This window comes from Denticeps clupeoides, chromosome 12 (assembly GCF_900700375.1).
Source record: "Denticeps clupeoides chromosome 12, fDenClu1.1, whole genome shotgun sequence".
NCBI lineage: Eukaryota > Metazoa > Chordata > Actinopteri > Clupeiformes > Denticipitidae > Denticeps > Denticeps clupeoides.
The window spans coordinates 8805336-8820409 of NC_041718.1; the positions used below are offsets into that span (position 1 = coordinate 8805336).

At 38.5% G+C, this 15074-nt stretch overlaps 1 protein-coding gene across 2 annotated transcripts in view; it reads left to right on the top strand.

Moving 5' to 3' along the window:
* Positions 1 to 15074, top strand: part of kcnq2b (potassium voltage-gated channel, KQT-like subfamily, member 2b) — a 33866-nt gene that overhangs the window by 10498 nt on the left and 8294 nt on the right. The window contains exons 2-12 of one of the 2 annotated variants that reach the window (XM_028998379.1): positions 579 to 669; positions 771 to 897; positions 1293 to 1468; positions 6495 to 6620; positions 7167 to 7277; positions 7438 to 7533; positions 7768 to 7862; positions 9046 to 9114; positions 9209 to 9238; positions 10680 to 10906; positions 13309 to 13356. In XM_028998379.1, the coding sequence (XP_028854212.1) occupies positions 579 to 669; positions 771 to 897; positions 1293 to 1468; positions 6495 to 6620; positions 7167 to 7277; positions 7438 to 7533; positions 7768 to 7862; positions 9046 to 9114; positions 9209 to 9238; positions 10680 to 10906; positions 13309 to 13356 (1196 nt within the window). The remainder of the gene's footprint in view (positions 1 to 578; positions 670 to 770; positions 898 to 1292; positions 1469 to 6494; positions 6621 to 7166; positions 7278 to 7437; positions 7534 to 7767; positions 7863 to 9045; positions 9115 to 9208; positions 9239 to 10679; positions 10907 to 13308; positions 13357 to 15074) is intronic. The other variant, XM_028998380.1, reaches the window with a different exon arrangement.

The window sequence follows — 15074 nt, forward strand, 5'->3', positions numbered from 1 at the left end:
TGCCTGATTCATGGTCTATGGCTTCTGCTGGGCCCCTATCCTGCTAACAAGAGACTGATACCCCGTTGTGGATCATATATCTTAGTCTTACTTGGGTTTTAGCACGTCTCAGCATTTTCTAGATGAATCTTATTGAATTTGTGAGGAAATCGTTTAAACCTCAAAAGAGCTCTTGCTGTGGTAAACCTCTCAACGTATCAGCAATGACATGGCAAGACCAGTTTCCTGACATATTAATATTGAAAAGGCGTACACTGTTAAGAATGACCTTCTCATAATGCATACCTTACACTGTGCTAATCCGGCAGCATTATGCACTTCAAGAATCCTGTCACACAGCTGGATCTGACATTTGAATCTTAATTCTTCACATTAAATGCATCTGTGATTAGTCTTGTCAAGTTTATTGATTAATTAGTAATGAATAAATTATGCAAGTAGTTTAGGAATAGGTAATGAACTGCCTCAATATTGTTCTTGATAGAGATTCTACTAGTTCATTAGTGTGCTGGAGAAAAATTTTGAATATCGTTTTGATAGGGACATGTGGGGATATAAATCTCTCTCTTTTTTTCCAGGTTTCTCTTGGTCTTCTCCTGCCTGGTCCTCTCTGTGTTCTCCACAATTAAGGAATATGAAAAGAGTTCAGAGGATGCGTTGTACATACTGGTCTGTATGAACTTTTTAATGTTACATTTCAGTTCAAACGCCTAAAACACTAAACAGAAAGCAAGTCCTCTGTTTCTGATTTTGTGTATGTGGCTATCTAGGAAATTGTGACCATCGTTGTGTTTGGGGTGGAGTATATTGTCAGAATCTGGTCAGCTGGGTGTTGCTGTAGATACCGAGGATGGAGAGGTCGGCTGAAATTTGCCCGCAAGCCATTTTGTGTCATCGGTAAGAAACGCATTGATCAATTCCATTGATCAAACAATACTCCTAGTCCTTCTTCACAGACCGAAACGGAGGCTAGTCCCTGGCGATTATGTTCATATACACATACAGGAATGTGTAAATTGTAAATATTTCCAATATTAATAGACTGCAGTCATGGCTACAGTTTTTGTAAGCAGATTTCTAGATTAGCATCACTATTAATATGAAAAATGTGTTGAGCTGCTGATCCATTAATGGAGTTCACTGGGAGACAGTGAGATGCCGCTTAACCTCTGGTTTTTTAAATGCGTACCAGAGCCCTGTAATGAAACATTGCAATCACCGTTACAATTCATTACCATTTCCCCGCAATCATTCCACCAGTATCCACATGGTTTCTGGTTTCTCCATTCCAGACATCATGGTTTTGATTGCCTCCATCTCGGTGCTTGCTGCTGGGACACAGGGGAATGTCTTTGCTACATCTGCCATTCGGAGTCTTCGGTTTCTGCAAATCCTGCGCATGATCCGGATGGATCGGCGTGGAGGAACCTGGAAACTCTTAGGCTCAGTTGTCTATGCCCACAGCAAGGTAACATTGCTATTTCAAGAATTTGTAGCCTTATTTCATTCTCAAGTGTGATGAAGGATAAATGTATCTATTAAGGCAAAAACAATAAAGTGATCTGTTTGAACTCCTGAAGTTCAGAAAAATTAAATTCTCATATATTATACTATGTTTGAGTGTAATTCAACATTTTTTGGTTGATTGATTGGTTTTTACAAAATAAGTTCAATATAAGGTAAAACTATGGCTTTCCCATCATATGGATTTTTAAAGGTGAGCTCCATAAATAGACATCAATCTGCAGCTGTGCATGACCCATGATGTAAAAATAAATTATTTGAAAAGTGATTACAGTTTTTTTGGGGAAAGGAGGATAAACTTTTAAACCTCATTTGTTAATATGCCCTTGCATGTCATCTAAACGAACGTGATAGATGAGGCTTTCTCCGAGGGCAAGATACCAGCCCTGCCGCAGCCATGCATATCTGCTGGCTTCCTGAGAGAGACAGAGTGGAGCAGTGAAAAGTGCAGATTTAATGAGATTCCCAGCTTCAGAACTAGATGGAAGCTGTCTGGATTCAGGACAAACTGAATTCGAGCCACAGTTCATTGCCTTTGATTAAATTTGGCCAACCATACCCAGTAATGCAAAATGTAGGGCTTTTAATGGAAGATTAATGAACTGTATTCTACAACAAACAAACCATCTAGAGCATGACCAAATATTCTCATTTTTGACTTCCACTCAAGTCAAAGTTACTGTAGAACAAGGTAGGGAATTTCAAACCAACACAAAATGCAATCTCAGTCTAGCATTTTCTTATCCAGGGTTAGATATAGTGGAACGAGCTTCTACTCACCAAAAGAAAAAATCTGGAAGAGTCACCCATTGAGAGAACATCTCCTCCTCTGAACATCTAAAAATTTCTTCTTTCTCTCTTGGTTGATCCCAGAGCAGCATTTTGTCTCCAAACATCCAAAACCAAAATTGTTAGCTTCACCTGAAAGTCACCTGGATTAAAGTGCTTGCCAAATTAATATTATATATTGTATCTTATTGTGTTATTGGAACCTCAGAGGAAATTGTCCAATAAATAAAAATCTGCAGAATTTTGATGTGGAATTAAAATGTCCAAATGTCTAAATCTAAATTGTCATGCAACAACGAATATTATATATAATTCTACCTTTCAGAGAAAGGTAGTTGAATTAGTATGATAAATGGCAATGATAATGATATTAATGTGGCAGTGGCTTTTAATAAGATCACGTAGATGTTACAGGTGAGAACTGCCAAGATTGTTGACAGGCTGGCCCATAAAAATAGATTACTGGATTCACAGACAAGGTCTCAACTTTCAAGTGACAAGACACGGCACAAGGAGGAATAACACAAGGAACATGAGGGAACTAAGGAGAGATGAAACAGATAGACAAGAACCCAAGAGCTACACAATACATCACTCTCAAAGCAGCAAACAAAACACAGAGACGGTGCAACTCAAGGCCACGGGGCTGCCAAGGCTGGATGGTCACAGGATATCTTATTCTAGCACTAGCCTAATGTACTGTTTCCCTTCTACACACATTATAGCCAACAGGCCAGTACTTTCTGGTCAAAGAGAGGGCTCTGGGCGGAAGGGCCCTCATCATCACTCCATCACAACCCCCATCTTCTGCTTTAAGCTGATGATAGTTCTCAGAATAAATTTAGGGCCAAGCATATGCCTACCTGATTGTATTGCAAGCATCAATGCAAGCATCAATGCAGTCCCAAACTTGCCAGGACCCTATCCCATGCTTCACTGTTGCCTGCAGACACATAATTATACTGCTGTCCAGGCCTTTTGCAAGCAAACAGCCTTCTGCGACAGCCAAATATTTCAAACAGGTATTTGACTGATCAGACCATGCCACCTGCAGCCATATTTCTTCAGCCCAGTTCATTTGTTTTCATGCATAGTTAAGTCACTTGTCTCCATGTCACGGGTATGGCTTCATAGGTGCATCTCTTCCATGAAGGCCACTTTTGCCAGACTTCCCCAGACAGTACATGGGTATATAAAATAATCCTATAAAGTGTATCTATGAGAAATGATGTTGGTCTGGTAAGGGTGGTAGTATACTAGTGGGTAACACACTCGCCTATGAACCAGAAGACCCAGGTTCAAATCCCACTTACTACCATTGTGTCCCTGAGCAAGACACTTATCCCTAAGTTGCTCCAGGGGGGACTGTCCCTGTAACTACTGACTGTAAGTTGCTCTGAATCAGGGTATCTGATAAATACTGTAAAATAGTGTTTGAAGGCAGTATCTCTTACTCACATCTGTAACGAAATGACAATACAGAGCTGCAGAAATATTATGCACTGAGGTTCAGACACACAAACTGCTGCTGAATTGGCATGTTGGTGATGCTGGGTCCTGTCCAAGTGTAATGCAACTCACTGCTTCAGTGGAACGTAAGGCGACTATTTTTAGCAAAACTCATGTTTCAATTCAGCTTCTTCTAGTTCATTGCATCAGCATATTTTGCCCCTCCATCCATGCTGGAGTTTGAAGCTTTGAAAGAGCAGTTGTCTGGGTAACAGACACTGACTGCATTATCTATGAAGAGCTGATACCTTTTATAAATTCTTACATATGTTAATTATGAATGCCATGCTCTTAAAAGCACACGATTAATGAAAAGTTCTACAACTATAATTCACAGTCACTTCAGTCAAATTGAGTCAGGGCTTCCCCGGATTCATCACTTTGACCTTTGAAGTTTGCCCTTTACCACATTTGCCAAGTGTCCATGGTAGCTGTGCCACTGGGGAGTGCTAGCTCAGCACAAACCAGGGTATACCCAAGCACCTGCGCCAGTGTGAGCTTGAAACCTCCCATTTTAAAAGACATAGCACTGCCCATTTGCGCTGCCATCATTAAAGCACCCCTAGTGCTTTTTCTCATGCTGACAGAGGCACATCTTCAGGCAAAGACATTTACCAAGGTCAAACTTCCGCCAAGTTCTGTAATATACAGAGTACCATGGCTCTAAATGAGTTATATGCTGTTCTGGTCATGTACAATATTTCAGAAAGTCCTCATTCTGTCTAACAATGGACGACTGCAGATTAAGGGTGTTCCATTTCAGAAAGACGAGGAAAGAAAATGCCAGTGCTGACTAAGCAGAGTTGCTTGCATTGCTCTTTGTCTCAAGGTTTTAACAGTGGGCTTCTTTTGTAAAGTAATGCAGCACAGTGAGCATTTCCTTACCTCAATGTCTGAGGTTTTTAAATCCCCAAAAATACAAACCTTTTTTTACTCTCTGTTTATATATATTTCTTCCGTATGCCTTATCTGTTTCTTTTGTTATTGTCTGGAACCACATCATCTGGACTCTCTGTGTACAGTACAGTAGAGTACAGTATATAGCAGAGATGACAATGTTGAATTATGTATATTAAATATATTTAAGGTTACGTATCTTTTATAATCAACAGTGATACATTTAGCAAATACATTTTTGAAAAATAGTTATATTACATTTGGCAGACTTAAATTAGACAAATAGCATTTACTAGATTGCCTGACAACTCATTTTCACACTGGCATGTCTGTCCTCTTTACATAATACTGATAATAAGCATCAAATACATTTCTGAAAATAAAATGTGTTGATATTGGTATTACTTAAACTTTCATGTTAGTCCCAGTTTCAAATGAGTTTTTGTCACTAGATCAGCTCTGGTGTGTTTACACAGGTATTCTTTCTAGTAGCTGTTTCTGAGGATTGCTGGGATTGACTTTGGTTTGCTTCCCTGCAACATCAGTAAACTGCTGGAAAAAGTGGAAGAATGCATGGCTGAGTTAATTCCGTATTCTCTAACCCCAGCATTGATGTCATTCCAATATGTGACATTGGAATCATATGAATTAAAGTGCTTGACAGTTATTATTTGATTTCTGCTTGACTCAAGCAGATATACACGTTGACTGCAAAATGACAGTTGCAGAATTGTTTCAGAAAAGTTCCGCTCTCCTGGGTTTTGAGGTAGCTCTGGGCAACGGCAGCAACAAGAGCCTCCCTGGAGAACCGGCAGACCTGACTGGCTCACTCTGAGGAGAGGCTTCTGGCTGGTACTTGATAGAAATCCATTTTGCGTTGTGTATTAGTGTCTAATTAGAGGTAGCGGACATTTGTAAAATCGACAGGGGTGGGTAGAGTAGACAAAATTTTTGCTCAAGTATGAGTAGCGTTAGTCCAAAATAATAATACCCAAGCACAAGTTAAAAGTAGTAATTAAAAAAAAAATACTAAAGAAAGAGTACAAAAGTCTCTAGTGATAAAACTACAGAGTAACTGTTTGTAATATCTCATTTATTTTATAGAAACAATGTATTCAGAGAAATATATATATAAATGTGCTAATTATGGTATTTCCTAATAATAATAATTTTACAAAGACTGGGATCCTGTGTTCTTTCTGTTGCCTTTGGTTTTAGCACTGGAGACGGTCGCATCTGCCATTTTTTATTCCATGTCTGTGATATATCTGTGAGTCTGTGACCACCCCGGTTTGTGTGGTCACGTGACTGCATGGCTATGTCTGATTAGTGAAATGATGTCATGTGATTATTGTTGCTACATTAAATGGTGAAATGTGTTAGATATACTTTTTAAAGTTACGAGTTGAATGTTGCTCAATGTATTGAAGAAAGAAAACAGTTTCTCGTTCGCAAATACAAATGTACTCAAGTAAAAGTAAAAAGATGTGCATTGTAAACTTTTTTTCAAAAAGTTACTCAAGTAGATTTGTGTCATATTCTGATGCTCAAATGCCACAGGATACTGGACTCACTTGTACAGATAGATGGGAGCCATCAAATGTGACTCTCTGCAAATGAAATGGTTTTGTTGAGTGCAGGATATAAGGATGTGACATGTTCACCATAAGGACCGTTTTCTGGTGTGAAAGCGGCTACTTGCCTATACATCACAGTAATGTGTCTGCTGTCATGTCACTCCGTGGAATGTGTAACCAAATCTGCGACCTCAACAGGAACTGATCACCGCCTGGTACATCGGCTTCCTGTGTCTGATTCTGGCCTCCTTCTTGGTTTATTTGGCGGAGAAAGAAGACAACGAGATGTTTGAGACCTATGCTGATGCTCTCTGGTGGGGTTTGGTGAGTCATCTGTCAGGTGGAAATAATGTTGGGAAAAATGGCGGGAATATTATCCAGTGGGCGTATTGTTGATCATTAGTCGTGTGAAATAAAGTAAAAATGATTTTCCAATCATTCATTCAGTGCTGCTTATCTGTACTGCTCATTAGAACATATGTTCATAACAAATATATGGTATTCACAGATCTTCAGTGTCAAGATATATTTATATAAAATTAGTTACTCTATGTATATGTTATGACATATTTTAGACTAACTAATTATTCTGTGTCTTATAAATGATATTAATGCAACTCATGCATTAAAATCTTCAGTCATTTATGCCTCTGTATCACTAGCTTGTTATCGTGACATTGATTTGTAATTTTTAGGACATGTCATTAAAACGCCAGCTTTGGCACTGTTCTTTTTCTGAGTGCAAATCTGCGTGTAACAGTCATTGACTGTCCTTGGCATCAGTCGATAAAACTTTTAAGCAGTTTAAGAGCGATGGTGATATCTAAGATGTAATTAAAGATGGCCACTGATGTTCCTCCATTTCCTCAGATCACCTTGACAACCATCGGTTATGGTGATAAGTATCCCATAACGTGGAATGGTCGTCTCTTGGCAGCTACGTTTACTCTCATCGGAGTGTCATTCTTTGCACTGCCAGCGGTAAGGTTCATGTTTCAAAACTGCCATTTAAGTCTGAGATTGTGCTATACCAGTGAATCACAACTGAAATTGGGTGACGAACATCAGACAAACGAACACATTCACCATAAACATTTCAAAATTCATTCCAGTTTTTTGTTTTTTTTCTGGATGTCCATAGGGAATTCTGGGCTCTGGTTTTGCCTTGAAAGTTCAGGAGCAACACAGGCAAAAGCATTTCGAGAAACGCCGCAACCCTGCTGCGGGACTTATTCAGGTACTCTCAAGAAACCAAGGAGGCTGTGGCATTAGCCACAGTTTAATGTGGCTGTTTATTATGGCAATTTAATAATGCATGTTTGACAAACATATCACCCCAAAGACACGATGGCTTTCTCCTGCTGGTACCTCTGAGGCGTTTGTGTGTCCAGATAGCCCTTCCTGTCTTAATTACCACCACTCTGAGGCGTATGCATTGCACCTCATGCATTATTAATTTCTCCCCTCACAGGCAGCCTGGAGGTTTTACGCAACAAATCTCAACCGCACGGACCTGCACTCGACCTGGGAATATTATGAAAGAACAGTATCTGTCCCGATGTACAGGTATTGATTGGGATATTAGAGTTGCATGTTCTTTCGCTGACTTCCTCTTCCTCTCTTCCTCTTCAGCCATGTACCTTTATCCACCTTGGCAGCTCTGTTTCTACAAAGCTTAGGGAGAAATTGACCTATTTGTAATAAGGTATTTCCAGGGCACTTTAGATTAAAGTCTGGAAGCTGTAATTTCCTTCAAATAGAAAGCCAGGAGTCGCACCCACTCTGACTGTTGTGCTCTCCCCTCCCTCATGGTTTAGGCCCCGGCAACGCAGGTCTTTTCATCTCCCGTGATGGGCTGTGCTTGATGTTTGACATTTGAAGCTTTCAGAGTAATGCCCGAGAAGACCTTTCATTTTATAGGGACCAAAAAATTACCATGAACCAGTGATGGGGTAGCTTTACACACGCCCCATACACACACCTCATTACGTGAACAGGCAGCAGTGTATAGCAGCTTTTAGGGGTTGCATGGACAATTGAATACTTTGGTGATAATGTGGGATGCACAATCTCAATAGGATACAACTATTTCTCAACCTTCATCCAACTGCAGATTGACGGATATACACAATTTTGCCTAAATGTATTTCCTAATTGAATAATTTTGATGATAGTCTCCCTTTGAAATGGAGGGTCATTGATCATGCCAGTAAAATAATCACCAATCACCTTTCATATAATTTTAAAATGATTTGGGTCATTCATATTGCCAGGCCTAGGCAGTGTCCTTACTGTACACGAGGAGTTACAGGACCCACACACCTGATTTCAATTTTGCGGATCCACTTGCAGTAGATTTCCTTCCCACAGCAGCACTTGCATGGCTGCCAGCTCGTCTTCCCAGCCTGAAACCCTGTAGCACCGTCCTTTGGCAGGCCTGTGAAGGATGCCTACAAGACCCTCCTTAATGTTGCTGTTAGCTAGCCCTTGTGATCCCCATGGGCTCGGTAACGGCGAATTGCTCCACGGAGCAAACAGCACTTGGCTCAGACGTTGCACAGAACAGCCAACAGAATATTGATATTTTTGAACAGGGAGAATATTTCACAGGATACACCACAGTCTGACACCAGGACTTGTTGATTTAATGTCTATGTCTTTTATGTCTTTTCATGTCTATGTCTTTTCTAATGCAAAAACACCATAGTGTGTCTGAATGGTGCTGAAGCTTTCTGGTCCTTTATTGCAGGCTCATACCTCCTCTGAACCAACTGGATTTGCTAAGAAACTTAAAAAGCAAATCTGGACTGTCTTTCAGGTAATGAGAAAGCCCTGATTGCCTATTTGTCATACATTATTCTTCTACACATGCCATGAAACTGCTGTTACATCTTTCCCTGCTCTCTACACAGGAAGGAACCTCAACCAGAACCATCTCCCAGGTCAGAATAAGTAAAATCTAACCAGTTATAACAATCCCTGTGTATGTAAAAGCATCTATACATTCACATCATGCCTCAGTATACAGAGCAGTTCAGGTGGCAGTTTGATCGGAAAGAGTGAGTGGAGTATTTCTGGTAAAGTGGACGTCATTAACAGTGTTCAGGTATATATTAGGGATTAAACGATCCTCTGTTCCCAACTATTTGACAAGGTAATCATATAGGTCAATCTGTTATTGCTCAGGACCATTTATGAATGCTCACATATGAAAAACATGATTCAATATAATTTCCCTAATTGAAATGAACTGATTTTATTTATTGATACAAAAAATCGCAGTTTAGTTATTATATGGATTATTGCACAATGTGTTGAACCTCTTTCAATAAGATCAAATGAAGATGTACAAACAAATCTTCCAAAAGACGTACTATCAGGAGTCACTTTTAAAACAAACTTCCTCTCAGCCTTGCCCGCAAGGACATGATGTCAAAGACCTTGAGGTGTGTGCAAATATTTTACCTGTCCAATTCTAAATTAATGGTGTATGATGGCCTAATGTCAGTGAGGATGTTATTTATGTCCGACACATGGCCATAAGCAGTGACCTTGTCTGCTTTAGATGGATGTTTTAGTGTTGCATATGGCACCTTCAACATCATACATACTTCCTCATCACAGAAGCTCAAACTGGTTTTCACACAAGAGGGTTTGTGTCAGTGCATCTTTAGGAAAAAACATTTCTTACGCTGTTTGGCTGACCTAAATTTAACGTTGGAGAAAAAACATCTTCTTCAGTGCAAAGGCTAAACAGAGCAGGAGCAGCAGCTACAACAGGACCTCAACACACAACCTATGAGATTGCTGCAATGATGGTAACATGAAAGCACGTCGTAAGTCGCTCTGGATAAGAGCATCTGCCAAATGCCATAACAGTTCGTGTTCATGGGTGGATATTATCCAGAAATTTATTTCAATGATCAAATGAAGACTGTGGTCAGTTTTACTGCAAAATTAAAACTGGTGATTATAAAATAAACATTTTTAATATGAAAACTGTGGTTATGCAACAAAAACATAATTAAGTGGAAATAGTCCACACACTTAGTTACAAAGGACTGGGTCAATTTATCCCTGAAAAAAGTAGAAGGTTATCAATTCAGTTATCTTGTTTGAAGTCAAACCAAAAAATATCACACATTTTAGGGCTTTGGAACACAGGTACAGACTGTGTGTTGCCTTTTGATTATTCTATCCGAAGATTTGAAAGGATTTCTCAAAACTATCCCTACCACCTATTGTTCTGCACACACCCTGTGATTCACCACACAGAATAAAATAAATAATCCCATTCAGATGAATGAGTTCTGGATTTAACATTCAAAAAAAATTTTAGTGATCATAAATGAATGGACCTTATGTCATTTTACCCCCTTGCAGTCAGAAGGTTAGCCTGAAGGAGCGAGTCTTTTCCAGCCCACGCAGCTCAGGGACTAAAGGGAAGGGCTCACCACAAAGCCAGCAGCCCATTCGACGTTCCCCTAGTGCGGATAACAGCATTGAGGACAGTCCTTCTAAAGTGCCCAAGAGTTGGAGCTTTGGTGATCGCAGTCGGGCTCGGCAGGCCTTCCGCATCAAAGGGGCTGCTTCCAGACAGAACTCTGAAGGTAAGGCTATCTAAATTTTTGTTAAATAAAGTTTTATAGCAAAAGTGGAAAAGTACAAAATTAAAAAATGTCAAGTGATGTGAAACTATTTTTGTTAAATTAGCCTCAGCAATGCCACGCAGCACATTACACAGCTGGGCATCTTCTTCCCCATTAAAGTGCATTGCCAAGTATTGTGCATGAACTAACAACATTGCTCAAAATTAGCTCATTAGCATAGTGCATGTTTGGGCTTTAAAACAAATCAAAGTGACATCTGTTCATTAAAACATGCAAGCAAGCACTTCTTGTGCAGGAGGAGAAATGCAACTCTCTCTCGAGCCACAGTTTGTTCCAAAATGAATGGGAACATTGTGCTAAAGTTTGGAAGGGCTGTGTGGATTCAGAATATGCATTCATGATTTAAATGGCAAAATAGTAGATTATTGCACAAAGACTGATTATATTTTTATGGCATTATATATTTATGCATATTGGATCACTTTCCTGTTCATGGATTAATTACCCTGAAGAACTCTTTTAGTCTAAACTTAATCCAGGAATGGGAAACTGATTCATGTCGATGCAAGATTGAGGCTTCTGTACAGGGAGTGCAGAATTATTAGGCAAGTTGTATTTTTGAGGAATAATTTTATTATTGAACAATAACCATGTTCTCAATGAACCCAAAAAACTCATTAATATCAAAGCTGAATGTTTTTGGAAGTAGTTTTTAGTTTGTTTTTATTTGTAGCTTTTTTAGGGGGATATCTGTGTGTGCAGGTGACTATTACTGTGCATAATTATTAGGCAACTTAACAAAAAACAAATATATACCCATTTCAATTATTTATTTTTACCAATGAAATATAACATCTCCACATTCACAAATATACATTTCTGACATTAACAAATCAGCGACCAATATAGCCACCTTTCTTTGCAAGGACACTCAAAAGCCTGCCATCCATGGATTCTGTCAGTGTTTTGATCTGTTCACCATCAACATTGCGTGCAGCAGCAACCACAGCCTCCCAGACACTGTTCAGAGAGGTGTACTGTTTTCCCTCCTTGTAAATCTCACATTTGATGATGGACCACAGGTTCTCAATGGGGTTCAGATCAGGTGAACAAGGAGGCCATGTCATTAGTTTTTCTTCTTTTATACCCTTTCTTGGCAGCCACGCTGTGGAGTACTTGGAATGCGTGTGATGGAGCATTGTCCTGCATGAAAATCATGTTTTTCTTGAAGAATGCAGACTTCTTCCTGTACCACTGCTTGAAGAAGGTGTCTTCCAGAAACTGGCAGTAGGACTAGGAGTTGAGCTTGACTCCATCCTCAACCCGAAAAGGCCCCACAAGCTCATCTTTGATGATACCAGCCCAAACCAGTACTCCACCTGCACCTTACTGGCGTCTGAGTTGGACTGGCGCTCTCTGCCCTTTACCAATCCAGCCACGGGCCCATCCATCTGGCCCATCAAGACTCACTCTCATTTCATCAGTCCATAAAACCTTAGAAAAATCAGTCTTGAGATATTTCTTGGCCCAGTCTTGACGTTTCAGCTTGTGTGTCTTGTTCAGTGGTGGTCGTCTTTCAGCCTTTCTTACCTTGGCCATGTTTCTGAGTATTGCACACCTTGTGCTTTTGGGCACTCCAGTGATGTTGCAGCTCTGAAATATGGCCAAACTGGTGGCAAGTGGCATCTTGGCAGCTGCACGCTTGACTTTTCTCAGTTCATGGGCAGTTATTTTGTGCCTTGGTTTTTCCACACGCTTTTTGCGACCCTGTTGACTATTTTGAATGAAATGGTTGATTGTTCGATGATCACACTTCAGAAGCTTTGCAAGTTTAAGAGTGCTGCATCCCTCTGCAAGATATCTCACTATTTTTGACTTTTCTGAGCCTGTCAAGTCCTTCTTTTGACCCATTTTGCCAAAGGAAAGGAAGTTGCCTAATAATTATGCACACCTGATATAGGGTGTTGATGTCATTAGACCACACCCCTTCTCATTACAGAGATACACATCACCTAATATGTTTAATTGGTAGTAGGCTTTCGAGCCTATACAGCTTGGAGTAAGACAACATGCATGAAGAGGATGATGTGGACAAAATACTCATTTGCCTAATAATTCTGCACTCCCTGTATAGTTTTGTGTTGATGCTGCTAGGTATGTTTCTAATAGCCTAAATACTGCTTGCACTTTTTTTAGTCATTATTTCATTATTTCACACATTGTATACTGTATATCTATATCTTTCTCTCTCTCTCTCTCTCTCTCTATATATATATATATATATATATATATATATATATATGTGTGTATATACAATTGTATATACAATTTGTTTGATGAATTCAGAAATGTGACAGTAGACGCTGATGTTTTCCTCTTCATTTTTCTGTTCAATGCTAAAGTGCTGATTGAGATGCAAACTGAAGAATTAAGGCAGAAGAGCTCTCCAGGTCAGGCAAAAACAACGGGCGTGGCTTTTTCAACTTCTACCCATATAATGGCATCAACCAAAAAGCCATATAGAATAAATACCAACCTGCCAGTATGCTGTGATATTCTGATTTATGTTAATAGGAAACTTTTTTTTTTATTATGAATTTTAATAACAGGTGCAAAAACACCCTGTACTTCACTGTAAAAGTGTACAGTTTAATATTAATAACTGTACAGTTATTTTTTATTATTTTAACTACATTGACCACTTAATTTTTTTACCTATTGCTTTTTGTTGATTATTATTTTATGTTTTTAATAATTTAATATTGACAATAAAATGTATACATGATTTCACAAAGTATTTGCATGTTTCCTTTGCATCTATTTACTATGTTTATCATTACTCACCAATATTTTCTCAATTGAGATGCAACTTTTCATTTCATTACATTTTCTCTACTCTTCATTTATGCATTGCCATATTCCACATTGTCCTGCACTATGTAAAATAAATGCTGTCAAGAACAGGTTTGAAAAAGAAGGCTTTTTGGCCTGTACTTAAGACATTAAGATATTCATATTATATAGGTATAAATGGATGTTTAAAAGACCAAGGAAGCCTGAGAAATCATTGTCCTAGAATTTCACAGCCAAAAATGTACTGTACTGCAGCAAAATGTTTATATTAAATAGTATATTAACTTTGGAGCTTCCTTATTGCCCATATGAATGATGGAGATAAGCACACTTTATTTACTCATACCATTGGCCAAAAAAAATCAGTTAAATGTCCACTTTTGCAAGAAAATCTAAATCATATATAGATATAATTAAAACATCTCGAAAGTGCAACTTTGCTGCGGTAGAGCATGAGATATTGCTAAAAAAGCCATCGTAGGCATGTTATGCCAACTGTCATCTCTCTTTTGACATTAATGGTGTGTTGTATATATATATATATTTCTTATTAGTGCCTAGTGCCTGCACAGCCTTTAACAAAAATCTATACATTGCAGGCATAACATTTTTAGCATTTACTGCATGTTGAGTACCAAGCATGAAACACATTCTTTTTTTTTGTCTCATTATCACTACGTTCAACATGATTTTTGTGTGTATATTTTTAGCTGTGTATAGAGCATGAATTTTCAGGTTTATTATAATTTTGAGCATTATACAATATATAATTATGTTAATTATATATTGTGGATATTTATGCAGTTAGGCTATGAAACCCTACTGTACTGAGTTATTGTTGTCTTTATTGCAATTTTTATTGTACATGCTATCTCTATTGAATGCACATGATGTTTTACTATATTATTTGTTCTATTGAATGCCATTTTTCTTTTAATTTTTTTTGTTATCATCTGACTTTGCTTTTACCCACTGGGCCTAATGTGAGGTATTTTCTCATCCTGAATGTACAGCTCTTCTCATGCAAGATAGTGTCATTACCTACTGGTTTTAACAATTCAGTAAAACCATTTAAGTTAAAATGTAATACCTTTATTTTTGGAAGCATAATTTACAAATTACATGAAAAGCAGAGTCTGCCTTCAAGGAATTTAACTATGTGGCATTTAAAGAAATTACTTTACATGCTGAAGACCCTGTTTTTCTTAATAGCAGAATACGTAGCTGAACATGAATATATTTCTTGTCTTACCAAGACTAAAAAAATTTAAGTAATGTGGGCAAGAATTAGGACTCCTCCTTTTTTAAATATCTG